General features: G+C 35.9%; 7 protein-coding genes across 12 annotated transcripts; 1 reads left to right on the forward strand and 6 right to left on the reverse strand.

Annotated features, from left to right (window-relative positions):
• Nucleotides 1–1,155: 1,155 nt before the first annotated feature.
• Nucleotides 1,156–6,332, reverse strand: LOC117791181 (facilitated trehalose transporter Tret1). 3 transcript variants are annotated; one of them, XM_034630862.1, is made up of 4 exons: nucleotides 6,183–6,332; nucleotides 2,745–2,905; nucleotides 2,274–2,687; nucleotides 1,156–2,212 (listed from the first exon to the last, which is right to left on the reverse strand). In XM_034630862.1, exons 2-4 carry the CDS (start codon nucleotides 2,872–2,874, stop codon nucleotides 1,296–1,298), a joined length of 1,461 nt encoding a protein of 486 aa, XP_034486753.1. In that variant the 5' UTR covers nucleotides 2,875–2,905; nucleotides 6,183–6,332; the 3' UTR covers nucleotides 1,156–1,295. The 3 variants fall into 3 exon arrangements, with proteins under 3 accessions (XP_034486753.1, XP_034486751.1, XP_034486752.1); XM_034630860.1 differs by lacking the exon at nucleotides 6,183–6,332 and adding an exon at nucleotides 5,765–5,913; XM_034630861.1 differs by lacking the exon at nucleotides 6,183–6,332 and adding an exon at nucleotides 3,627–3,718.
• A 2,771-nt stretch (nucleotides 6,333–9,103) lies between these two features.
• Nucleotides 9,104–17,975, reverse strand: LOC117791284 (facilitated trehalose transporter Tret1-2 homolog). 2 transcript variants are annotated; one of them, XM_034630994.1, is made up of 8 exons: nucleotides 17,622–17,975; nucleotides 17,353–17,557; nucleotides 16,506–17,294; nucleotides 11,616–11,730; nucleotides 11,327–11,545; nucleotides 10,561–10,746; nucleotides 10,245–10,489; nucleotides 9,104–10,181 (listed from the first exon to the last, which is right to left on the reverse strand). In XM_034630994.1, exons 3-8 carry the CDS (start codon nucleotides 16,530–16,532, stop codon nucleotides 9,411–9,413), a joined length of 1,563 nt encoding a protein of 520 aa, XP_034486885.1. In that variant the 5' UTR covers nucleotides 16,533–17,294; nucleotides 17,353–17,557; nucleotides 17,622–17,975; the 3' UTR covers nucleotides 9,104–9,410. The 2 variants fall into 2 exon arrangements, with proteins under 2 accessions (XP_034486885.1, XP_034486884.1); XM_034630993.1 differs by lacking the exons at nucleotides 16,506–17,294; nucleotides 17,353–17,557; nucleotides 17,622–17,975 and adding an exon at nucleotides 12,193–12,347.
• LOC117792344 lies at nucleotides 17,088–17,845 on the reverse strand. Its single transcript, XM_034632428.1, has 3 exons — nucleotides 17,622–17,845; nucleotides 17,353–17,557; nucleotides 17,088–17,294 (listed from the first exon to the last, which is right to left on the reverse strand). The coding sequence occupies exons 1-3, from the start codon at nucleotides 17,843–17,845 to the stop codon at nucleotides 17,088–17,090; spliced, it is 636 nt and encodes a 211-aa protein (XP_034488319.1).
• A 690-nt stretch (nucleotides 17,976–18,665) lies between the features above and the next one.
• On the reverse strand, nucleotides 18,666–19,487 carry LOC117790995. 2 transcript variants are annotated; one of them, XM_034630624.1, is made up of 3 exons: nucleotides 19,220–19,469; nucleotides 18,965–19,169; nucleotides 18,666–18,894 (listed from the first exon to the last, which is right to left on the reverse strand). In XM_034630624.1, the coding sequence occupies exons 1-3, from the start codon at nucleotides 19,441–19,443 to the stop codon at nucleotides 18,715–18,717; spliced, it is 609 nt and encodes a 202-aa protein (XP_034486515.1). In that variant the 5' UTR covers nucleotides 19,444–19,469; the 3' UTR covers nucleotides 18,666–18,714. The 2 variants fall into 2 exon arrangements, with proteins under 2 accessions (XP_034486515.1, XP_034486516.1); XM_034630625.1 differs by lacking the exon at nucleotides 18,965–19,169 and having other exon boundaries at nucleotides 18,840–18,894; nucleotides 19,220–19,487.
• Nucleotides 19,488–19,800: 313 nt separating this feature from the next.
• On the reverse strand, nucleotides 19,801–21,228 carry LOC117790486 (mitogen-activated protein kinase kinase kinase 7). 2 transcript variants are annotated; one of them, XM_034629944.1, is made up of 5 exons: nucleotides 21,098–21,228; nucleotides 20,738–21,037; nucleotides 20,502–20,681; nucleotides 20,033–20,168; nucleotides 19,801–19,972 (listed from the first exon to the last, which is right to left on the reverse strand). In XM_034629944.1, the coding sequence occupies exons 1-5, from the start codon at nucleotides 21,140–21,142 to the stop codon at nucleotides 19,809–19,811; spliced, it is 825 nt and encodes a 274-aa protein (XP_034485835.1). In that variant the 5' UTR covers nucleotides 21,143–21,228; the 3' UTR covers nucleotides 19,801–19,808. The 2 variants fall into 2 exon arrangements, with proteins under 2 accessions (XP_034485835.1, XP_034485834.1); XM_034629943.1 differs by having other exon boundaries at nucleotides 19,801–19,975.
• A 980-nt stretch (nucleotides 21,229–22,208) lies between these two features.
• Nucleotides 22,209–23,455, forward strand: LOC117791668 (mitochondrial GTPase 1). The gene is made up of 2 exons (XM_034631479.1): nucleotides 22,209–22,548; nucleotides 22,610–23,455. Exons 1-2 carry the CDS (start codon nucleotides 22,350–22,352, stop codon nucleotides 23,374–23,376), a joined length of 966 nt encoding a protein of 321 aa, XP_034487370.1. The 5' UTR covers nucleotides 22,209–22,349; the 3' UTR covers nucleotides 23,377–23,455.
• LOC117791669 (chromobox protein homolog 3) lies at nucleotides 23,367–24,207 on the reverse strand. Its single transcript, XM_034631481.1, has one exon. The coding sequence runs from the start codon at nucleotides 24,165–24,167 to the stop codon at nucleotides 23,463–23,465; it is 705 nt and encodes a 234-aa protein (XP_034487372.1). The 5' UTR covers nucleotides 24,168–24,207; the 3' UTR covers nucleotides 23,367–23,462.
• Between the last annotated feature and the right edge of the window lie 248 nt (nucleotides 24,208–24,455).

Below are 24,455 nucleotides of genomic sequence, written 5' to 3' on the forward strand. Positions count from 1 at the left end.
ACATTAAATTAAATGACAACTTTGATTTTCTCTAAAAATTCCATCAAAGGGTTCACCAGAAGTTCATCACAATTTTTTTGATTGGTGATAGATGATTGACGATTGATGTGTTCTGGTGAACGCAGCCAATCACATAATAAAGGGTCAAGATACAGTGGTAAAGTGCAAACTGCTTACTGGGCCAATAATTAAGTTCGTCACTGTAATTAGCTTACAATTAGCAATAAAAAATTAACGAATAGCATATGAGTCATTCTCTAGTATCGATTCGACACTCTTACGCATGCAAAGTGAAAAAAACACTTCATTTTCTTTTTTACAAAAGACGAAACAAATTTTTATTGATTAGCACTATAATTGGTGATAAGGCTGATGTTGGGCAATGGTTCCTTTTCAAGAAAATTACATTTTCATACAATTTTTGATGCTTGAAGACAATAATTTACAAATTTAAAGAAAACAGTAAAAAAAAAAAAAAATACTTAAAAACTTAATTTATTCAAAGATGCAATCGGTATGCTCAAACTAATGAACTAATTAATGTGTAAAATGTTAAAACAAGTAACTGGAAAATGTTTCTGGATTAAAATTTTACAAGGTGTGAGTTTTAGATCAATTTTACGTTTTTTGGCTGCGGTTGACATTTCTGGATAATTACCCATATGTATTTCCAATTTCTTGAAATTAATTCAATTTATGTAATGCCTTTTATTGTTTTGCACACACACACTTATCCATACATACAGTTCCAAAATAGCCGTTCTACGTGCAGCAATCGACAAAAAATAACGAACGCGCAGCGCAACTCAATTGACGAAAACTCGAATGTAACTGGCTAAATGCGTTTAAAAAAAATACAGAGAAAAATAGGAAGTACACGAAAAGACTATGGCTACCAGAAAGTACAGCGCTGTTAATAAACAACTGTAAATTAAAATAGCTCTGTTAAGTCGTGCACTGTTGAACTCAAATTGTAATGTTGTTGATAACAATTAGCTTTCTGTCACGTTCAAAGACCTAACTAACTTCGCTGGCATTTGAATTTGAATTTTAGTTTCATTTAATTATTTACTTTTAAAAGCTAACAATTATACCTTGAATATTCTGTTGCAAGCTTTAATTTCACTAGCTCATCTAGTAACTAAAACGTTTTTCACGTTTTTTATTATTTTGATCTTTTATTATGGTTAAACTATAATGAATAACAAATTAAAAATATTCTTAATACTAGGTAATAAAATACTTGCATAATGGACTTATACATATAGGATCGGCAAGGTTAGAGTTGAAACTGTCTAGTCTCGCTTGCCATTCAGGCGATCCTGAATCTGTTGCAGACTCAGGCCCTTTGTCTCCATCACGACAAAAAGCACAAAGAAGAAGGCGACGACACAGAATAATGCAAACAGCCAGAATGCATAGTAGGAGCCAAGTGCATCGAGAGCCGGATAATAGCGCGTAACTACGAAGCCAAGAATCCAGCAGGTGCTGGCCACCACAGAGGAGGCCACTGATTTGATATTGGACGGGAACATCTCACCAAGCACAGCCCAAGGCAGAGGACCAAAGCCCGTGCAGTAGACAATATTGTAGATGATCAAAGCCGGCACCGGCATCCACAACACACTGGAAATGTCACCCACCACGAGTTGCATGTAGAAGAAGAAGCCCAAGGCAGCCAATCCCAGGCTCATAACGCTGGCCGAGATGAGGAGCAATACCTTTCTGCCCAACCGATCCACAACGATTGGAGTGAGGCCAGAGGAGCTGACTTGAACGCAGCCAATGATAATGGTAGCTATGGCCGGATCCAGGCCAGTATTGGCGCTGGCAAAGATCGACTGGCTGTTGAACAGGACGACGTTGATGCCCGAGAGCTGCTGGAAGCTGATGAGACCAGCGCATATGAACAAGGCCTTGCGATTGCTCGGGCTCTTGACCAGATCCATAAATGAGCCCTTTGTGGCCATAGCCTCCTCTACATTGGCCTGGATCACGGCCATCTCATCGTGAACACCCTCGGCGCTCTGTCCACGCAGAAACTGCAGGGAGCGCAGTGCATCCGTCTTGCGACCCTTGCCGGCAAAATAATAAGGACTCTCAGGCATGAAGAAGAAGACCACATCCGAGATTACGGGCACCACAATGCAGCACCATTGTAGAGCCTGATAGGAGACAAAGGGTCCAATTGCATAGACATATAAAATGCCAGCTGAGGAGGAAAGTCAACTAGTTAGTAGAGTGGAAAGAGAGGTAACTTTCGAGCTACTCACAAACAATGAAGAGCTGCATGAGGGATCCAGTGGCGCCACGCACGTTGTCCGTGGAAATCTCACCCACATACATGGGCTGCACGGTCATCACAAAGCCAACGCCGAAGCCTTGTATCAAGCGGGATAAGTATAGGATCCAAACCTGCGATGCCACCATGTTGAGCAAAAAGGCGAGCACAAAGAAGACACTGCTCGAGAGGAGCACCCACTTGCGACCAATGCGATCGGCGAGGGGACCAGCCACAAAAGGTGCCAGCAGAGCGCCAATGGCAATCAGCGAGGCTATCCAAGCATCTTCATCCGCTGTAATTGGTCTGTCCAAAGGGGAATCGGAGGTGTCTTCGCTCTTGAGCTTGGGTCCAATCGGAGACGTCCAGCCCAGGCAAGTGCCCACCACAAAGGCCGACAAGTTGGCTACAAATTGATTGGCAAAAATCAGCTGAGATTAATATAAATCAAAGTAACACTCACCAGCCACAGCCGCCAAAAAGATGCGACTCGTTTTAACGGGTTCCATATTGTGCGATAATCCGTCGCTAATCTGGAAGCTGCTCACTTCAGTGTAAGACTGCTGATCTTTTTGTTCTGCCAAGCGACTCATTGTTGACTTCTGGCTTGCTCACGTGTAGCAGCTGTAAAACCAATTAAAAAGACATAAATTAAAATTCACTCAAATGTCACTCCCCTTCGGGCCCATTAACGCCCGTATTAACACCCGTTAACAATGGACCATTTGTAATTCAATCGCCTGTTGTCGTAATTGTGTGCTAAGCAGATGGACATTGGAACGGCTTCTGGTTGTGCTTTGTCCAACTAACACTAGTTACTCTCTCCCTTTTCCCATCTCGACTGTGTTCGACATTCGCACTGCAAACGTATTTGGCATCCACATTGCGCATACGCCCAGTTGACTCACTCAACTAATTAATTCACGACGCACTATATGATTATTTACGCAAATTGCGAGTGTTCTCCGGTTTAGACTTTTGGCCGGAATCAATTGTTGTACACACAAAGAACACACTCTTTCTCTCTATCTCTCTTTTCCTTATTCTGTCTCTTTCCAACTTGGCTTGTTATGTTAGCAATTATCATTAAAATTTGCGTGTATACAAAAAGCGTATATCTACAATATTAATGAAAGTTGCAAAATCACAGTGTGAAAATATAATCAGACCGACTTTTTAATGAGCCAAATGCCGTAAAACACTAAATTATTTTAATTGAACGGCAAACAAAGCTAATTGCAATTATTCACTATTCACACAGTTGACAATACTAGAGAAGAGTTTTGTTCTCAGTTAGGTAATATCGTGATTTATACTATGATCTTGCACTTTGTCACATCCTTACATGATAAGCAAATATTCCTTTAGAAATGACCGATCGTTGATCGAACTCGATTGAACCGTAAGCCTTAAAACTGAGAGCTGAAATGTTGTCGTCGATTGCAAATCACACGAATTTAAAGATTTTTAAAAAGCTTAAGTAAATATGAAATCAATAATGCACATCATACAGACAGACAGAGAGAGAGAGAGAGGGAGAGGGAGTATGTGTAAGTGTGTGTTATCTTATCAGAAAAGCCCCACATAGCACATTCATCTAGTACTTAATCATCGATTGATGCAACGATGCATCCAAATGTGAGTACTGTGAATTGTCTTTTAAATTTGTTGTTAAAATTGCGCCATTTGTGCAATTTGCACTTGAACTGGCCCAAGTGATAAGGCAACAACGAAAACGACAACCACAATGACAATGACAGCGACCCCTCCAGTCGTATGTCCTCTTCCCATTCTCAATTAGTTTGTATTACACAACCCGATCCACTTCAGCCTATACTCGTAGTCGCCAGTCTCTCCACAGTTTGTGCTACATAACGGCACTTGTCCATATACATAATGCCCTACTGTGACAACTGCAGCTGGCAGGGCTCAAAACACTTCTTCTTAACAATTATTCGTAATTTCTTAAACATTTCCGTTTATTGTTTTCGATTTGTAGAATACTGGGTACAATAAGTAAACTGAATTCGTTGACATAATTTAATCGTTGTAATAGCTATTATGGAAATCTAATAGAGGTGTCTCACTAAAAAGTTGTCTTTTAATTTTTCAAATTTTAGAAATTTTAGAAATTACATTTTAAATTTTTGCTGATTTAAATTGAGCGTGGATCTTGATTTACATGAATTTTCTTAATGATGCCAGCTTTAATCATTAAATATATTGCTTTTACTTTTGTATTAATAGTATGCTTTTTTAAGGTTATGCATTTTACACACCAAAATCTTTATTTTTAGCTTTTATACTCTGGACTACCTCTATAATGAATTGATTAGAAGTACACAGCATGTTTTTTGTTCGAAGCAATAAATGGTCAGCAATTTTGTGAATCTAATGTCTATATATTATATTTTCTAATCTTCAGCTGTAGTATTTTTTTTTAATATTTTTCAGATATCTCTTTCATTTGATTTTGAAGCATAAAGCTCCTTTAGACGAATCTTCAGCTGGCTAACAAATAGAACTTTTGGGTTTTAGACTTGGTTCTCTAAATATTCATTTCACTTAATTTCTGGGGCCAATCTCACATAGTTCTTGTATCGCAAATGTGCATTTTCCCATTGTTAATAACAGCTGGGAAAACAATCATGTTCATATATGTTTAGGCAAAATTAAAATAGAGTAGATACTTAGTATATAAACGTTGAACAAATTTGTCGCATTGACACAAATTGGAAATCAAATAGTCGAGTAAACTGATTGATAAGTTGGCTAACATATGGGTCGACATTGTCTCGAAATTCGGCTTTAATCAACAAACTCATGGATAGTATAAGATAGTGTATAAGATAGACTAAACTAAAGGCAGACAAGTAAAGACCCTTTGTCGCGTGTGACAAGACGGACGCATATAAAGCGACAGTGACGCAAAAGCATCGAAGTGTTAATCAGAGAACTTCTTGGGGAAGGTTGGAATTTTGATAGTGCCTGCGAGGCGGACTTACACACAATTTCAGCTAAATTTCACACGGAACCTAATTAAATTTGACTCGTATTAGTAGATAGAGAAAAAATGCCAATAGCGACGACATGGAGAACAAAATAATGTAAAATAATTAAACAAACTTAATGAATTTTGCTTTAATATTACTTAAATTTTGTATAAATTAAAAAAAAATTTTTTTTAAATTTTAAAAAAAAAACTACAATTATTGTACAGTGAGTAAGTGTACATGAAACGTCACAAATACAAACTCACATTCATAAAAAATGAATATAGCAAAATATGTACAGCATTTTAGAGTGAATGTCTCATAGGTCGTTTTGAATGTATTCATGCAGGTCTCTAATAGAGAGAAAACAGAGCAGTTTCTAGTATTCAGATATGTTTATAGTTATTTTTGGAATATTAATTAAGCTAGATAAAACACAATGAATTATTACTTACTGAAAACTAATAAAAATGCTGTTGTTAATACTCACAAATATATATGATAGATATATGTATTAATATATAGATGTCCCGAAAAGGACCTTTAATGAAATAGTTATATGATAACGGAGCAACTGAACACCTCTTGCTACGACCACAAATCACAACTGATCATCAGGTTAAGTGTCCAGAACCCAATGCTTCTATATTGTAGAGTCCATGTTCAATGGCAAACAAATGTTATTCAAACTGGAGATTAGCATGCTCAGTGATAATGCGAGTGAAGAGTCTATCAAAACATTTACACACAAATTATTATCGTAGTTAAAGTAATTCGACGTATATATTTAATCAGCACTTAAATGATGCAAACATTTCCACAATAAATAAAAAGCTTTTCACAAAAAACAATTTAGTATTACTAACTATGGGTAAGCTAAGTACTTGATTATTTGATTGTTCACTCACCCATTTTGCCAAAATTATCAATTAGCACACGACAATGGAAGACAATTTAGATGATTTCGGCAATGTGATAGAGAACTTTTATGAGAGGATTTTCAGATATTATATCCGGATCGGAAACTGGAACTGGAACCGTAAGAGATCAGAGACTACTGTCGACTTCCGTTGTCGCAACTCGAATGCGGCCGATGCGAGAGTGATTCGACGATTTTGTGGATTAATTTAAAAAGAAAAATGTAGCCGAGAAATTATGACAGACGCATTCGTAATTCGCAGCTCGTGTTTAGCTACGGCAAGTATTCAAAGTAGATAATAAATGTACTATACAAATACGATATACGATATACGATCTAACTATGGAAAATGCTCGAACATATATACATATGCATATATATAGTTTGTAATTGCAAAGTTAGACGATCGTTGAACCGAACTGCGTTTCAAGCGATTTTTTATCAATGTACCAGCTTTTGTCTCATTCCAACATTGAGAAACAAATCAAAACAAAGTACTAAATAAAAAAAACTAATACAAAATAATCATAAAAAATAAATAAATGGGCAGAATAAGAAGATAGCGTCTGAATTTTAATTATACAAGCATTGTGTCGTCTTAGTTCCGTCCAATTCGTTGGAAAATTCTGATTTATATCTCTCAACGTTCAAAAACGAACTCAATCCGGCACTTTGAGGAAGTTAATTGACATGCAACTGGCAAATCACCGATTCCCGGGGCAGTGACTTATTTAGTCGCTGTCGCTACAGTTAGATACTTAACGAGTCTCACACAGCTTTAAAGTCTTACATCAATCAACGTGCGTGCCTTAAAAAAATGCTCCGGCTAATTAAAATGTATTCCACGCACAGTGTTCCACTACGTCATTAAATTGTGACACATTCTTTTGATATATTTGTTTCGTACAATTTAAAAACAATTAAAATATATTACTTATTTTTATCTAAAAGAGAATAATAATAATGTTAAATTTTCAAGACAAAATGTCATTACCGTAAAGAAAACATGAACAAGCTCCGTTAAGTCTAAAACGCAGTAGTTCTATATCAGATCTAGACTAGCAAGAATTTTCCACTCAGTAAATTAAAAAAAAAAAAATTCATAAAAGTATATTTATTTTAGTAAATACGTATGTTTGATAAGTCAGTAACTTATTAAATAACATAATTTTTTATTTCTTGATTTAAACCCCTATAAGCATGTTACACTCTATTCACAGTTTTTCCCAGGTCTTCTAGGATTTTCCAAGGTCTTCAAAATATGTATGTTTGTATTACAAACTTAAACACAAACAACTTATTTATTACAAATTAATTTAAGTGTTGAAAAAATGAGAATCGTAGAAGCAAAAAAATGTATTTATAATTTTTTAATCAAATCAGTTGTGGAAGTAAAAATAAATAGAACGATCATAGAAAAACAGTTTAACCATCATCAATAATTTATGAGCAAATTAAAAATACTCTTACTTGTACCACTGTGCAATGAAGTGACTTAAAATGTGCATTAAACATGCTGTGCATCGCTCAATGGACAGGGCAAAGAACAAAGCGTTACAGCACTTTCAGGAATCAGAAATTAAATTGAATGATATAATGCAATTGCCTTATAAATAAGGCAAAAGCATTTAGCATGCACATAACGTGAGCGTTTTGCTCGTCTTCTTATAAATAAATATTTACACAAATTTACTTAATGAAGAATATTGCAATAATTCGAAAAGGAAGTCAAATTGATAACAGGTGTGATTATCATTCCCATTGAATTGAATTGAACTGAACTTGCTAACTTTCCGAATTCCAAACGGGTTTTCAGAATGATAAAGCAAGTGTGAGTGAGGTAGGTTAGGTCATGATATGGTATAAGATTTGATGCGATATGGTACATATTTTTTTCAAATCTAATTGATTTGATTGATTCTTAACAAACAAGAACCAATTTTCTATCAGTTGGGGCTAGAACTACTTGAGTAAGTCTACAATTTTATTAATCATAAAGATACTAACAACAGGTGCTGTGCCTATATATAGCGAATGGAAATAGAAATAGAAATGGGAACTAGCCAAACAGGAAATTAATAAATAATTATGTAAAAGTAACTTAAACTCGATAAACACAATTAGCAACAGTTTTATTTGTGGAAGCTCAGTTGGAGCAGTTGCGTTCTTTACCTTACATTAGATCTGTCGATTAGGTCATTAATCATTCCAATACACTCAATCTGAAGTGCTGAATAAATCAATCAAGTTATTTGCTCATCACTCTAACCATATTTACAATAATCAAACCATTTAAAAACGATATCCAATGAGCTGTTATCTGTCGTTATTTCGCTGCTGGCTTAAATGGAATTACACTTACTAACCACAACAACAACAACAACAACAAAAACTAGAAGAACAACCTGTTACATATGCGAAAAAGCTGGTAATAGTTATGGCCATGAGCAAGACGAGGGGGGAAATTTGCCAAATAGCGCTTCCTGAAATTGTTGGCGACAACAGGAAAAAATGTAATTAAATATTTGCATGTGTCAATAAAACCATAATTATAAAGTGGTACAACAACAATGAGAACAAGAAGAAAGATGAAGAACTGCAATTGACGCTACCTGGTATAGAATCAATTTGCGTTCGCTCAATTGGTCGACCTTGTCGTTGCCCGAAGGCCAAGTGACAAAGTCATTGCAGTGGCGCCAATTGTGGGCGTGGCCAATGATATGACATATAATCAGTTCGATTTCGATCCGAATATGTTATGTCAGTTGCTGCTGATTAGCTGCTAATTTGAGGGGCGTTGCCGTCGTCAGTACTAATCGAAGCAAGGGTTATCACTCGGGTCAATATACATGTCTACTACGAGAATATGTATAGCTGCAGTTGTAACTGTTAAATCCACTGTTTTATTTTGAATATAAATGTATACTCGCATTTATATATACATACATATAAAGATCAATTTATGGACATGTCTTTACAACCGCACACTTAACGAATACAAATATAGATACAGCTAAGGTTACAGATACAAATATACATACATAATAAGACGATAAAAAGTAGCTAAGAAATTCAATAGTGAGAGCTTTCAACAACTTATAAACTAATTGAACTACACTAATAAAACAATAATGTTAAATGTTGTACATTTTGCGTGACATGCGGCGTATGCGTAATATTTGGCGTTTGAATGACTATCTAGTTATGTATTCTACAGTTAACGTCCACTGAGCCACGTTTGTATCTGGCTGGATGACTTGCCCTTGGTTTCAACAAGTGCAACTGCCACATAGACTGTGGCAAGTGCCATGCAACAGGCAAAGAACCAGAAGGTCATGTCTGATCCCCAGTCGTGGATCATGACGCCAAAGCATTTGGTTACCACAAACACACACAGCCAATTGACCATGACAGTAAGTGCCACCGCGGTGGCCTTGACATCGGGCATGAAGAGTTCGCCCATCATTAGCCAGGGTATGGGACCATATCCCACCGAGAAGGTAATGATGAATAGCACCATGCAGAGAAGGGGCAACCAGCCGATGCTAGTCACATCCTTGCCGCTCTCCTTCATGTCGAAGTAGGCACCGAGGATGGCCAGACAGATGGTCATCACAGTGCTGCTGAAGAGAAGTAGAATCTTGCGGCCAGCACGATCGATCAGCAGCGATGCCGTTAGGGTCATGATCACCTGAACCACGCCCACAATGATGGAGCTAATGGACGCACTCAGACTGCTGCCGGCTGACTCGAAGATGGACTCCGTGTAGAAGATGACCGCATTAATGCCAGAGAACTGCTGGAAGAACATCAACATCATGGATATGATGAGACCATTTCGAGCACCACGATTGCTGAACAGATCCAGAAGCGAGGCATCCGCATTAGCCTGATCCAGATCATTTTGTATAACCTGTATGGCACTACGAGAATCGCAATATCTTCCCCACAGCCACTTGAGAGACAATGCCGCATCTGCCCGGCGACCCTGTAGAAGAGCATACATTAAAGATCGGTCGTTTAAAGGGCCCTCTCTTTTAATCGTACTCACCTTCTTCAGCAGATAGACAGGTGTTTCCGGCAGCATTAACATGCCCACAAAGAGAAGAATGGGCACCACGAGGCACATCATGCTGAGCGTGGTCCAAGACACCATAGATCCAACGATGTAGACAAAGAGTATACCCATAGTAAGCAGCAACTGGAACAGTGTTCCCAGAGTTCCTCGAATGCTCGTCTCGGCAATCTCTGAGATGTACATGGGAGCTACCACACAAAAGCTGCCCGTAGAGATGCCTAAATTAATGAATGGAAAAAAGGAAGGATCAGAAGATTATTTACTAAAGAGAAGTCGATCATCAACTCACCAATGAGGAAGCGACCAAAGTACAGCCAACCGGCAGATTTGGCAAAGCTGATCGATAGCCAGGCCAAAATAAAAGGCACATCCATTGCCAAGGCCGTATAGCGTCTGCCAATTGCGTCTGCAATATAACCCGTGGGCAGGGCGCCCATAAAGGCGCCAATGGCCAGCAGGGAACTTATCCAGCTCTCTGTGGACACAAATAAATAAAATAAATATATATGAAAAATCTAGGATATAAAAAGAAAGTAAAGTTATTTTCCTCAACGTCATCTGTACGATATAGTTTTAAAATTTTGATCAAATTTGTTATTACCATATATAACACCGTCAATGGAAATCGTATCTCAGGAAAAATAAAGGTTGTTTATACTAAAAGAAGGACATGTACCAAGTTTGATACGAAACACTCCGCAGAAAAAAATCAATCTAAAGTTTAAATATAAAATCCTTGACTTTAGCATGTTTTTTTTAAGTATGTATTTAAAATAATATTGCTAAATATTGATAATATGCGGATAAATAACAACGACTCAAAATTAAAATCTAAATGAAGCCTAAAATATTTGTCTAACTAAAAATAAATCTTACGGAATATATCTGAGAAAAATCGTGCCGAAAATCAAAAGAGAGATTGAATCAAGTATTTCGCACAATCTAAAATTATCGCACTTCTGACACCGCATTGAATTGATTTGATCCCCGAACTACAGATTTTACTTTTCTGTGTACAAATATACAATAATACTTCTTATAAACACGGAACTCACGTTGAGCCACACTTAATTGAAGTTGTCCATTGGGTGGCAGAGGCGTTGTGATTGGAGTCGTTGTATTGGTAAAGTTGGACACATTGTTCGTGGTGGTTGCATTTCCAGTCAAGTGAGTTGCGTTTACCGCAGTTGTGGCATTGACATTGACACTGATCTGTGGCAACACCGGACTTGTCCAGGCCAATGCCGTGCCTGCTGAAACAGCGCCCAGACAAACTGAAATTATAAAGAATGACAGAGAAGCTGTAGAGACTGGAATACTTAATTCATTCATTGATCACTTTACTTATTAGGGCAGCCAGGTATTGACGAGTCTTTGAGGTTTTAATGACGCCATCCTGCAGTGGATCGTAGAGCATTGGATTGTGTGACGTCACATCGGTATCTTCTTGGCTGACAGTCTGTGTAAAGATCACGAGAAATTCGTATATTTTAAGATCACATCAACAAATGGGGGGCACTTTTGGGTGAATCTATTTCTGATTACAGTTACACGTGCTGCCAGCCAACAGTCCAACAAACTAGGACTATTTAGTATAACATATTTACAGAAAGTTTTACAAAACAAAATATTTTGATTGGACATTTCTCAACATTTTCGTCACTTGCACTTTATTCACAGTCGATATATATTGCTGTCCTTTAAGTTGTTTTTAATTTTTCAATCGAAATGGTCCAGAAATTTTATATGAATGGGGTTTTAAATTGGGTTTTTATGGTTTTGATTTTACCGCGTAAATGGAAATCATCTTAAATAATAATTTATGTTTACATATTTAGAACAGCTGTTTGCACTTATGATTTTATTTGTATAAAAAGAGGTGTGTTGCCATATTTAAATGAGCCGCAACGTTTCCCTTTACCTGCCACCAACGCGCCATGGCGCGCACTACTTTGTCCGAGTCCATTTGTAGCCCTCTTTAGGAATTTGCCAAGTGGTTTCCCCAACGTGTTATATAAGTTTTATCGCTATCACAAGACGCAAAAGATAGTTTTAGCAACACTTTTCTGTTGCGTATTTTTATCTATCTTCTCTATTTTAATATCTGCTCATTAATTATTTAAAAAAAATACTTGTGTATATATGTATACAAGTATACACAAATATCTGTTAGTCTATATAGATAAAAAAAACTTATAGTTTTCGTTAATTTTATTTGGCGGTGTGTTGATTGTCTTGATCTGTGCGGCCAAAACAGTTGGAGACGACTGTTTCGGCGACTCTTCGAAATCGTATTTTCATCTCGGATCTTGAAATTTTGGTGTGCTTCTGTTTTGGCCCACACTCTTATGATACTCTTACTAATTGTCTATAAACATAGAAATCTTCAAAACTTGCGACATTCTTCTAAATTAAAATAAATTGATTACGGGAATATTGATTAAAAAATATCTATGTAAGGTTAAAGTAGGCCTTCATTATTAATTTATTTTGAAAAAATTACCCAGATTAAACTAGAAAAACAGAACATGAATTAAAAGGAAAAAATGAATTGTCTAGTTATAACTCTGTACTAAATATTATATTACAGCAAACGACATACTGTCAAGCTGGAAATAAAATAAAACTAATAATACTACAACTATTACTACAACTACTACTACATTCTATATCAGCCTGAAAATCTTAGAAATCTTGGATTAATTAAGTTGTAAACTCATGAGCAAGGGTATTTCAATTGATGTGTTTCAAAGATGTTGTTTTGATTTGCTAATGTAGTGTCAACCGATTACGCGCATTTAAATGAAAAACATTTCGTGATTTACATCAGATACAATTGAACAATGTAAGATGAATTAAAAAGTTACAACACCCCCTATAAAAACATATAAGAAATAATTTCGTAACAAAAATATGCAAATATTACGCATACGCCCCCTAGGCCGAAGAATGAAGTGCTTCCTGAATTTTGCTATACTTGAATTTCCTAATGCATTCTTTTTTTTGTTGCCTCACTGCGTTGCTGCTGCACTTGCCAAAAATACTAAAATACGACGCCAAAATGCGTCAGGTAAAAGCATTTAAATTACTAAAAATACACACGTATACTTACATATAGATAATTGCATTTATATAGTACGTAGTATTGTTTAATTAAAGACTGTTTTGTTTGTGTGAAATATGTAAAATGCAAATCCTTTTGACAATGCTAATGAGCATTTCAACTCTTATCAAAACGGAATGTGAATTATTTACAATAAATAAAATTCTTTAGTATATACGCGTTCAACATTTTAACGTAATTGTAATTAATGCCAAATAAATCTGTCGCCATAAAACAACAGCAACATGTCAAACATACACACATACACAGAGAGGAAGATAAAGAGAGAGCAAGCCAGAGAGGGACAAAGAGCGTAAGCATGCAGAACATGCGGGACGAACAAGCGAGAGAGCTGATAAATGCACTTGCCGAGAGCGAAGCTGCGCAGAGAGACACACCCACCAGATCCAATAGAGGCGCATCACATGCTAATTAGTTTGCGTCGATTGCTTTGCTCTGTTTACCTTTTGCCGATTTCAATTTTCCTACCCCACCCACTCCTGATACAATGTCAAGAGCAATCAACAACGTTGTTTTTGCCGTTACGCTTCGTCTTCGTATTTTTTTGTTTTTAGTTTTCGTTTGTCACGTCGGCAACGCTCGTGAATTAGCGTAGGAGACGTTCGTGAATTGTTTACTCTATGAAAGGCTTGCTTATGTGCATATTTATAGCTATAGTAATCGAGTGATTAGAACAGACATATGTACATAAAAACATCCAAGGGACAAGAATCAATTAGATATTCTATTGCTGTTGTACTCCACTGAGTCCAGTATTTGAGGGTGTGTAAGATTATTGCATACACTCATTTGGGCTTGTCTTTGTATATATTTAATTGGTTGACTTTGTAGGATGACAAGCATAAATTAAGTGGAAGCTTTTAATAATCTAAAACGATTCATTGTAAGAAAAATCCGATTTACCTTTTTCCTGTAATCTGTCGTAAATATATTAGTCTTATACCAAAATTCAAATTAATATTTAATATCTATGGGTATGCATTGGCCCTGACATGTCGAATCGGTCATGTAAATAAAATTGTTGCTTGTAGATTACTCGACAGTTCGCACAAGCGAGATAAACAAGTACAAGCATGTCCGGTCTTAAAACATAAACAATATGCGATAGTCCCATGAGCTATATCAACAATACATACAGCTAATTTTGCATATTTATACTCTGTATACATTCATAACATTGAAATGGATATATGCAGCTTAGACGAGATAATCCTGCTGTGATATTTACAAAAATAAATTATCACAAGTAAATTTACTTTTCATTCATCCATAAAAGGTATATTATAGTTTTTTATTTGTAAGCGTTTCATTCTTACTGAACTTAAAGACACATTTATGATAAAGTAACGGTGTGTATTTATAATTACATTATTTTATTCTTATAATAATTTTTTGTGTAATTTAATGATAATCTTGAGCTATTATGCGCAAGATATAGGGTATTTTAAGATTTTATTTATATTTAATTTTGTTTTTTTTTTTATTGTTGTACGATAAAATAAACATTCAATTAAGAAGCTTTTGACATTGTTAAACATTGCGTTAATATCTGTAATCTCTAATATGACAGTTATGAGCAATGGAAGAATTTGGAAATTACACTTATCAATCAGCTAGTGAGCAATTGAATGTCTCAAGCATAAAACGCAATGCTCAAAGTTTTTTTTAATAGGTCACTATCGAAAGCAGTCAATACGCACGTGAACGCAGAGCTACAGCTGATTGATAAGAAATTTTTATGGGTAATTGCCGAATTAAAATCCAAATCAGTTAAATTAAATTTGAAAAAAAGTGTGCCCAACTACGAGACACTCATTCTCATTCTTTGAATGCGCTGAATTTTTAAAAGTAATGTCCTAATTATTGTTTAATTATTTTCTTTTCATTTTTTGTTCTGTATTATTATTCACTATACTTAGCAATAATTTGACAATTTACAGAGTATAAACATGAATATTACTTCCATCTTGACACAGGGCTATTTTTAGAGTACATAAACGTTTGTACTAGTATTAGTTTTACTAACAGAAAGCCACATACAAAAATCTAATCCATAAAGCGTGCTGCCCGAGCAGTCATTAGCTTAATTGATCCATTGACTGCCCTTGTGGGGTTAGCTTCGAGTACCTATTCTGAATGTGAGCATGAATGTTACTTAATATTTATGGTATCTGATAGGGCGTCGCTAAATTATTTATGAAATCTTTTGACTGCGCAACAACTACAAGTAGTACTAGAAAATGTTGTATTATAAATCGTTAAGACTGAACACTTTACCAACGGATTCGAATACTGATGTTGGGATCGAGATAACATATCTGTTAAGTAAGTAAGCTAAAGGCTTATAAATCATCTCTATGATTATTTGCCTTTAGTTGAGAATAATTAACAACATTATACAAATACTTTGCTAGACAGATCGAAACGAATTTGATATGAAAAGTAATCGAGATAAGATGTCTGTTTTAAAGTTGAGAACTACGAAAAGTTCTATAACCAATTGTTTTTAATAATCAAAAATATTTACATATTTACTGTCCCAGACATTAGGCTTAGTTATTTTGACTGCTCGTATTAATAGTATAGCATACTTTTCAGTTGGTTATGCAGCAAATAGCTTAAAATTTGTTAAAGCCGAAAAAAGCCGCAGACATTTGATATGAAATAACACTTTAATAGTTGACATTTAAAATTATTCATAAACTTTTTTACTTTTCACGCTGAAATATAACACTAGACAACAAGTTTAAACTTTTTGGCTAATAAACGAAAGAAACGTACTTTTTTGGATAGATTTGGCGCAACAAATGAAGAAAAACATTTTTTTTTCTATGGCAGCTTTTTTAAGATTTTTTTTAAAAATCTGTCTTTTTTGTCTTACTTTTTTTAGAGGTGCGTCCACTTTTGTCATCATTACTTGTGAATGCCAAAACCGATTTTCAAAAAAAAAAAAAATGTTTGTTTGTGGTCCCAAATCTATCCAAAAAAAAGTGGGTTTGGTTCCTTTAATTTTTGGGCTTTTGACTAGGGTAATTAGTACGAATTTTGATATTTACTTGATTTTGCCGGAGCTATTTCTTAACTTTATAGTATTTTACACATATCCTCACCTTTTTAATATCTTCAGCGACAACCATTGTTGGATTAATTGGTTGCTGAATATTTATAATTTTCACAAAAACTACGTTGTCTTTAAATCATTTGATTTTGTGATGACTTTTTGTATTTGCGTGGGAATAGTGCGTTGTACAAATCTTGACAAATATTTACTAATCTATTTAGTTCTAGTTTAATGCCAATATTTAATTTAAAGTGTCGAAACGTGTGGATGGGCGCACTGAGCGTACGAGCAAAACTGAACTTCTGTAAGGAAACGCGTTTAACAGCAAAACTAAACGTCGAGACCGACGCAGCGTCGACTGCGACTGCGACTGAGACGTCGCGTCGCGTCGTCAATTGATATGTTTATCGCAGCAACGGCAGCTGAAACAGAAGCAAAAGCAGCGACGCGACGCCAGCTTTCGACTGAACGATTTGCATTGACATTGATGATTAGTAAGCTGAATGTGAAGGGGTGGGTAGGAGAGAAGGGCGAAGATTTAGATATGGATAAAGCCTTGAATGAGTTTCAGATTGATTAAACGCATTGATCGCAGATAAAATGCGATGTTAGATCCAAACCAATTAAACTTTCACTGAGATTTAGCGGTATCGGCGCTTTCCCGATAATTTTCCTGGCTTTCGCTTCGCCTAAATACAAAACTTAATCCTTTATTCGTTTCCTCGTCATAGAAGGCATGGAACTTGTCGAAAAGCCTCTGAAAGCCACTCTCCAAAGAAGCTGAGCAAACATCTTTAAGCTTATCGAGAATGTAACTAATTAGAGCTTTTACAATGATCTGCAGAGAAAAGATATAAATACACGAATGATTTTTTAGGCATCAGCATTTGGCTCACCTCCATATAGTCGGGATTGACATTAGCCCGACAGTGCAGTGAGTACATGTCACTTAGCATTGCATGGAACGCAACAGGATCTTTCTGCTCAATAACCGCACTTATGAAGCGCATAAAGGACAACGAATGACTATGCAAACTGTGCAGGTCAAGTCGTCCCGACCGTCGAAAATTTTCAAATGACTTGTAGTGTTCCATTAAAAAACTAAAAATCGATAAGCTTGCTGATTAGATACAAAGTTATTCCACGAGCATAATTTTCGACTTACGCGAAGTATATCTCTTTTCCATAGCGTCGCTCAAAAGGCTTAATGACTCTCCAAGCCTGCCTTAATGCTAATCTCTCGTTAAGCGTAAATCCCATATCATCGTATATGGGACCTACTTTGAATTCAGCCAGCTTCTTGGGAAATATCTGCTCTACTTCGACTTGAGTGCCTTCCGCACTGGAATGTGTGGAACCAATAGAAATTTTGGAGAAACTTTTGCTCATCGCGATATGTTATGTAATGTAATTGAAAATGACAACAAAACTTGAAAAAAATAAAAATTATTTTTCTATAAATTTGTCTCTAAAAGCGATGTGGAAAGTGTAAGAAGCTTCTACATAATGAATAAAATTGTTTCATTATTATAAGCTTTCATGTTTGCTTAGTTTGTAAGTATAAAAATATAGCCAGCACAAATCTAAATCTAAATCCTGTACCCAGGACCTTAGATACCTTAATACACACATGTATGCATGCTATACATATAAACACAATAAAGCACAAACGACCATCAGATAAGACTTATAGCCGAAGTTAGAGTGTCTAAGATATAGTTCATTTGCATATGGTATTAAAATATCGACTTAAAGCCATTGATGCTGATAAATATATATGCGAAATATAGATGATTTATGCATGTAGAGGTAGATGTAGATGTAGATCATTAACGATCATATAATAAAATCATTGTACCTTTTTTTTCCCATATTGAAGGCAAAAAAAAAAACAATATATAATTATTAAATTAATTATTTAAAATCTAATATCTTTTTGTACGTGGCAGCCCTTACCATTTTCAAAACTGAAATCGTTGATGATTTTATACCTGTTACTTATAAAAAAAAAAACACCTCCGACCCTATAAATTATACATATGTTTTCTTGATCTTGATCGAGAAAATCTTGTCCTTCTGTGTGAGCGCCTTTCCCGCTGATTACAATTTAAGTTATAATAATAATTTCATAAAACATTTTAGAAAAAATCTTTATTTAACTGACTTCTATGTTTCGTACCGTACAAACCGCCAAATAATTTAAAGAGAATAAAACTTGTAATGGTTATTTATTACGCTATCATCCTTTCACCAATTTCTTAAATACTATATTTACTTTGACTGTCCCTGATTTGAAAACTTATGCCTCTATTCTTGTCCGTATCGTGCATGGATGTTTGAAACTTGCTCAGAAGTCGCTCAAATCCACTCTCCAGGGAAGCGGAGCTGACATCTTTGAGCTTATCCAGCACGTAGGTAATTAGAGCTTGTACGATCATCTGCAAAAGGAAGAATACATATTAACTAATCAACAACATTACTTTTATTGAGCAGCCACAGTTTTTTTACCCGCATATAATCTAAATTTACGTGAGCATGTCGATGCAGGTTAAAGCTGTCATTCAATGCCGCCTGGAATAAAGCTGGATCTCTCTGCTCAATAATAGAACTTATGAAGCGCATAAGGGACAGCGAATGTCCATGCAAGCGGTGCAGATCAATTTGTCCATCAAATCGAAAATTTTCGAATGTCTTATGATGTTCCATTAAAAAACTAAACTTACTGATTAATTTGTTGTAACCCACAATTAATTTACGACTTACTCGAAGTGTATCTCTTTTCCAAAACGTCGCTCAAAGGGTTTAATAACTCCCCAAGCCTGCCTTAGTGCTAATCTCTCGTTAAGGGCAAATCCACTCTCATCATATACGGGTCCGACTATAAGTTCTGGCAGCTTTTTAGGAAATATTGAAATAAATTCGGTGTCATATCTATCGGCAGTGGATCTTCTAGAAGTTAATGATATTTTGGATGTATATCGGCTCATCGCGTAATGTTATAACTGTTCAACAAAACTTAACTTGAAAAACCTTGAAACTATGTAATGTGTAAGTGTGTGTTCTACATAACAATTACTTTTGATTATATATTATATGCCAATATGATTGAAGAGTTTGCCAAAGCAAGTACTTATGACAGATAGGTATTATATCAGTGTAGCGCATTCAAATTCCAACAACGTTGTATTTAACCTAAGAAAATATGAAATCTCCCCACATTAATAAACATTTGTTTTTACTGCTTTAAATGATTAATATTTATTAAAGATCATAAATATAAATTTAATTCAATTATGACAAAATGTTTATTAACATTGCTGTAGTAAGAGAATTCCAGCAATGCATTCATAATTTAGAGTTTTAATTGATCAACATCAATTGGATATTTGTTTAAGACTTCAATAATATCGTTCATAGATGGTCGCTTGTTAGGATCTGCTTGCCAACCGTCGGTCATCAATTTTTGTATGTCTTCGGGGCAGTCAAATATTAACTGACTCATAGGTGGACGTAAGCCTTCTAAATCCAATTTGCTATCAATTTCTATTTATTTTATAAAAACAGAATATAATTTACCTTTGTCGACTTTTTGGCATACTGCTAACTCAGGGCTTATCGCTTCATAGGGGACTTTACGGGATTGCAGTTCCCACATGGTAATGGACCAACTGAATACATCACATTTGGTGGTGTACCTTTCACCATTGAAAACCTGTCAGTTATAATTGAAGTTATTTAAAAATATCTAGATTCAAAATATAATTATCTTCGGCACTCCGAAGTCTTAATACCATTGCAGAAAAATATTTTATGATATATTTTCAAAAGTGCAAATATTAAACAATACAAAATACACTATCTTGGAGATTGAAATATGTATCTTAACAATAAGTCTGTTGATTTTAAACCCATGAACCATCACATGTACTGCATGCAGCAAAAAGACGGACCTGTACCAAGTTTCATAAAGATAACTGAAGAATTGTAAAACCTATTTGCATTTCTTCAAGAAAATTAGAACATAAGAATGTATTATAATAAATACCTCTGGTGCCATATAAGCGGCGGTACCACTATTTTTGGTCATCATACTACTCATGTATCGTACAGTTCCGAAATCACATATTTTTAGGCAGCTGCGTTTGTCATGCAATAACATATTGTGCGGCTTAAGGTCGCGATGAATCACACTATGGGGAGTCATAGAGTGCAGATAGGCAGCACCCTAGAAAAAATGAGTTAGTACGTTATTTATGAATCCTAAGCAAAGCATTTACTTACTTTGGCGGCCTGGAGGGCCCAGTTAATAACGTGATTCAATGAATACTCCAAGCGTGGTACCTTATGCAAAAAGTTAAACAATGATCCGCCATCCGCATATTCCATAATTAAATAGTGAATATCTTCGTGGATCGAAATACCATGTAGGAATATGATATTAATATGGTTTGCACGGGAAAGTTGTTTGAACTCCCTTTCAACATATTCCTCGTTTACGTTCAGATAAATCCTTTTTACAGCAACACATTTATTACGCCATTGCGCCTTATATACTTTTCCAAATGTTCCTTCTCCGATCTCCTAAAAACACACAATATTACGAATAAGAAACTTAAACCGTTATTTTATAATTACACATACATCTGACAATTTTATATTTGCAAAGTCTATTGTATCAATATTCATTTTTATTTTGATAAATGCAACTTTACTTCGTCGATTGCTAATATGGAATGTGCAAAAATAAACAAGATAAGAAATATAAGAAAGCTTTATAAAGATAAGTATAAGTTCATTTGAGCTATGAACTATATGAACCTAAATACATCTATAGAGCATTCGAACTTTATTATTTGATTACAAAATTAATTTTATCTGACGCCAATTGACGTCATATGATAATTATTATATCTTAGCAATGTTCGTACAACAATGCACAATACATTTTACGCAACTTATTTAATTCAATTAAAATTCCTGCTCGAATTATGTTTCTTTTGCTGGTTTTTGTTTTTTTGCCCAATTATTTATTGCTATAAGCTAAACCAGTTTAAATAAAGCGCCGTTTGCAATTTTTTTCATTTTACAAAGTTTCAAGTTACAAATTTAATTCTAAAAAAAATATCCAAAAACCTAAAAAATTCGAATTCTAACCAAAATTCTGCAAAAATTTAAAAAAATTCTGTCTTCAATATTTGGAAAAATTCAAAAATAGGGGAATTTTCTTAGGTGCAACCAAATTTGCAATTTAATTGAAATGGTACAGGCTGCCAGATCGGGAAATTTAGAGCTGGCGCCAAGTCGATAAATTTAAATTTAGGTGTTGCAAATATCAAAATGCCATAACTTTGTAACTAATTAACAAATTTAAGAAAATTTAAAATTCGAAATTACATATAACTAAGGTAAACATTAATAAAGGTTTGAAGTCGTCACCCCGAGGGAAGAGAAATTACAAAATTTAATTCTAAAAAAAAAATTTAAAAAAATCGAGAAAATTCTAAAAAAAAATTTAAAAATTCTAGCTTCAAAATTACAAAATTTAACAAAAATGGGTGGAAAATTGTTTGTTACAAATTTTGACAATGCTGCCAAACTGGTTCGCATGCCAGATCGCTAAATTCTGCAGGGTGGCAGCCTTTGGACCGGGTGGCAGTCTTCCTTACTAGTGCTGGGCAAGTTTTGAGGGGAAACAATACCTGTTTCTGTTAAATTCTGTTAAATTCGTTATTGTGGTCAATTTTGCACAGTTTTACCAAAACTATTAATAGTAAAAACTAAGCTGAATATATATTTAAAATAATCGGATTTCCATTATATTTTCGAACTCTGAAAATAGTCAAATAGCCAAGTTGGAAACAGTCATCTGCAGCACATACATAACATAATAAACATGTCGCTGGCGAATCCATTTCGTACCGTATTTCGGTTACCCAGTCGAAATCAACGGGTCAACTGGTTTCCTGGACACATGACCAAGGGAATGCGCCAAATACAACAGAAGCTGCGAACTGTCGATTGCATTGTTGAAATTCACGACGCGCGCATTCCTTTAGCAGGCCGGAATTCCCAGTTCTTTGAGACAATTACCGGTATTGGATATATTAAATGAATTTAGTCGATAGCTAACTATATCTACTTTCATTTACATAGGAAACGGTGTAAAACCACATATATTGGTGCTAAATAAGATCGATCTCTTGGGAGCCAAGCAACAACGTGGAATTCTGAAACAGCTGCGAACTCAGCAGCCCGAATTACGAAATATTCTCTTTACCAACTGCAAGGATCAGCGCAATCATGGTGTATTGGACATTCTGCCATTGGCCACCAAGTTGGTGGCAGAAAGCAGTCGATTCAATAGGGCACAGAGTGCCGAGCACAATATTATGATTATCGGAGTGCCAAATGTGGGCAAGAGTTCCATTATCAATGTGCTGCGGAATGTGCATCTAAAGAAACGCAGTGCAGCTCGTGTTGGTGCCGTTGCTGGTATTACTCGATCCGTCGGCGAACGCATTAAAATCCAGGAGACTCCTGCAGTATACATGATTGATACGCCCGGCATTCTGCAGCCTTCCGTAACGGATGATGAGATGGGCATGAAATTGGCGTTGGTTGGCTGCTTGCCGGATCACATCGTCGGTGAGGATCTGATAGCCGATTACCTGCTCTTCTGGTTGAACAAACACAAACGCTTCGAGTACGTGGACAAATTGGAACTACAATCCGGACCCAGCGACAACATCAGTGCAGTGCTGGCGGAATATGCACAACAACAAGGCATGTTCCATAGAGTCAAGCAATACAATGGCCAAGTGGAGATCATGACTAATTTATTGTCTGCCGCCCGTAAATTTATAAGCTTCTTTCGCACTGGTCAGCTGGGTCCTATAAATCTCGATGAAGATTGTACTTAGCAAAATGAAATTATGTTTATTGTATTTAGTTACAAAGTATGTTAAAGTCTAGTTAGATAAATTTTGAAAATGTTTATAAGTGGCGCCTAGTTTTCCACCATTGGCACATCGATGGCAATGTTACCGACACCCGGTACGGGCAGAGAATAGGAAACGCCCACATTGTTCATCTCATCATCAACCGTATCATCCTGTTGCACTGGCAATTCCATAGGCGCTGGCTTTGGTTCCGTCACCTGCATTTGATCATCATCGACGCTGCAGATGGAAGGCTCCACTGCGTCTGTGGCCGATCCACTAATGGCATATCCAGTTTGGGCAGCAATCGCACGCAATTCTTCTGGGACGCCTTGCATACGTTTATCGATGTGGCCATTGTATGGTGCCATCTTTTGATAGTATTCGATTAGCATCTGCGGATCCTTTTCGGACACTTGTTTGGTGGACACCAAATCGAACTCATCGCAATATTTCCATCTGACAAGGTACTTTATTTCTCCGGTTACGTCCGTTGCGCCCATTATCTCCGCGAGTTCCAAGCCGCGCTCATAGCCGCGTTGCTTTTGTATTTCCTCGCATTTTGGTTTCTTTTCTCCGCGTTTCTTGGATTTTGCCCGAGACTCCTCAAATCTTTGTATGAGAGCTGGACAATCACAGTTTTCCTCGGGTTCCCAGGTATTGTCCCCGGAAGGATAGCCGCGCCACTTAATGAAGTACTCCACCTTGCCATCTGCAGTGATACGCTTATCCACAATCCGTTCAACGACAAAATTTGGCTCGTTTTTTACCATTTTGCTACAACACAGTTTGTTTATATTTTTTCACTGTTTGTAGGACGTTGCCACCTGGTAGTAGAGACTGCGCTTCTGTTTTTAAGCGATAGTTTCAACGTATGGCAACCTTCCAATCCAGTATAAATGCGATAGTAATTTTTTCTTATCCATTCTGAAAACAGATTTTTATTTTGGATTATTCTATTACTTTGCAGAAGTTTTTATTTTTGAAAACCTTTTGCTGCTTGGAAAGCATCAAAATTTATTTTTGTGTGTCCACAGTTTGCACTGTTTTAGCCATATATC

The sequence above is a fragment of the Drosophila innubila genome, assembly GCF_004354385.1.
Source record: "Drosophila innubila isolate TH190305 chromosome 3R unlocalized genomic scaffold, UK_Dinn_1.0 2_E_3R, whole genome shotgun sequence".
NCBI classification, from domain to species: Eukaryota; Metazoa; Arthropoda; class Insecta; order Diptera; family Drosophilidae; genus Drosophila; species Drosophila innubila.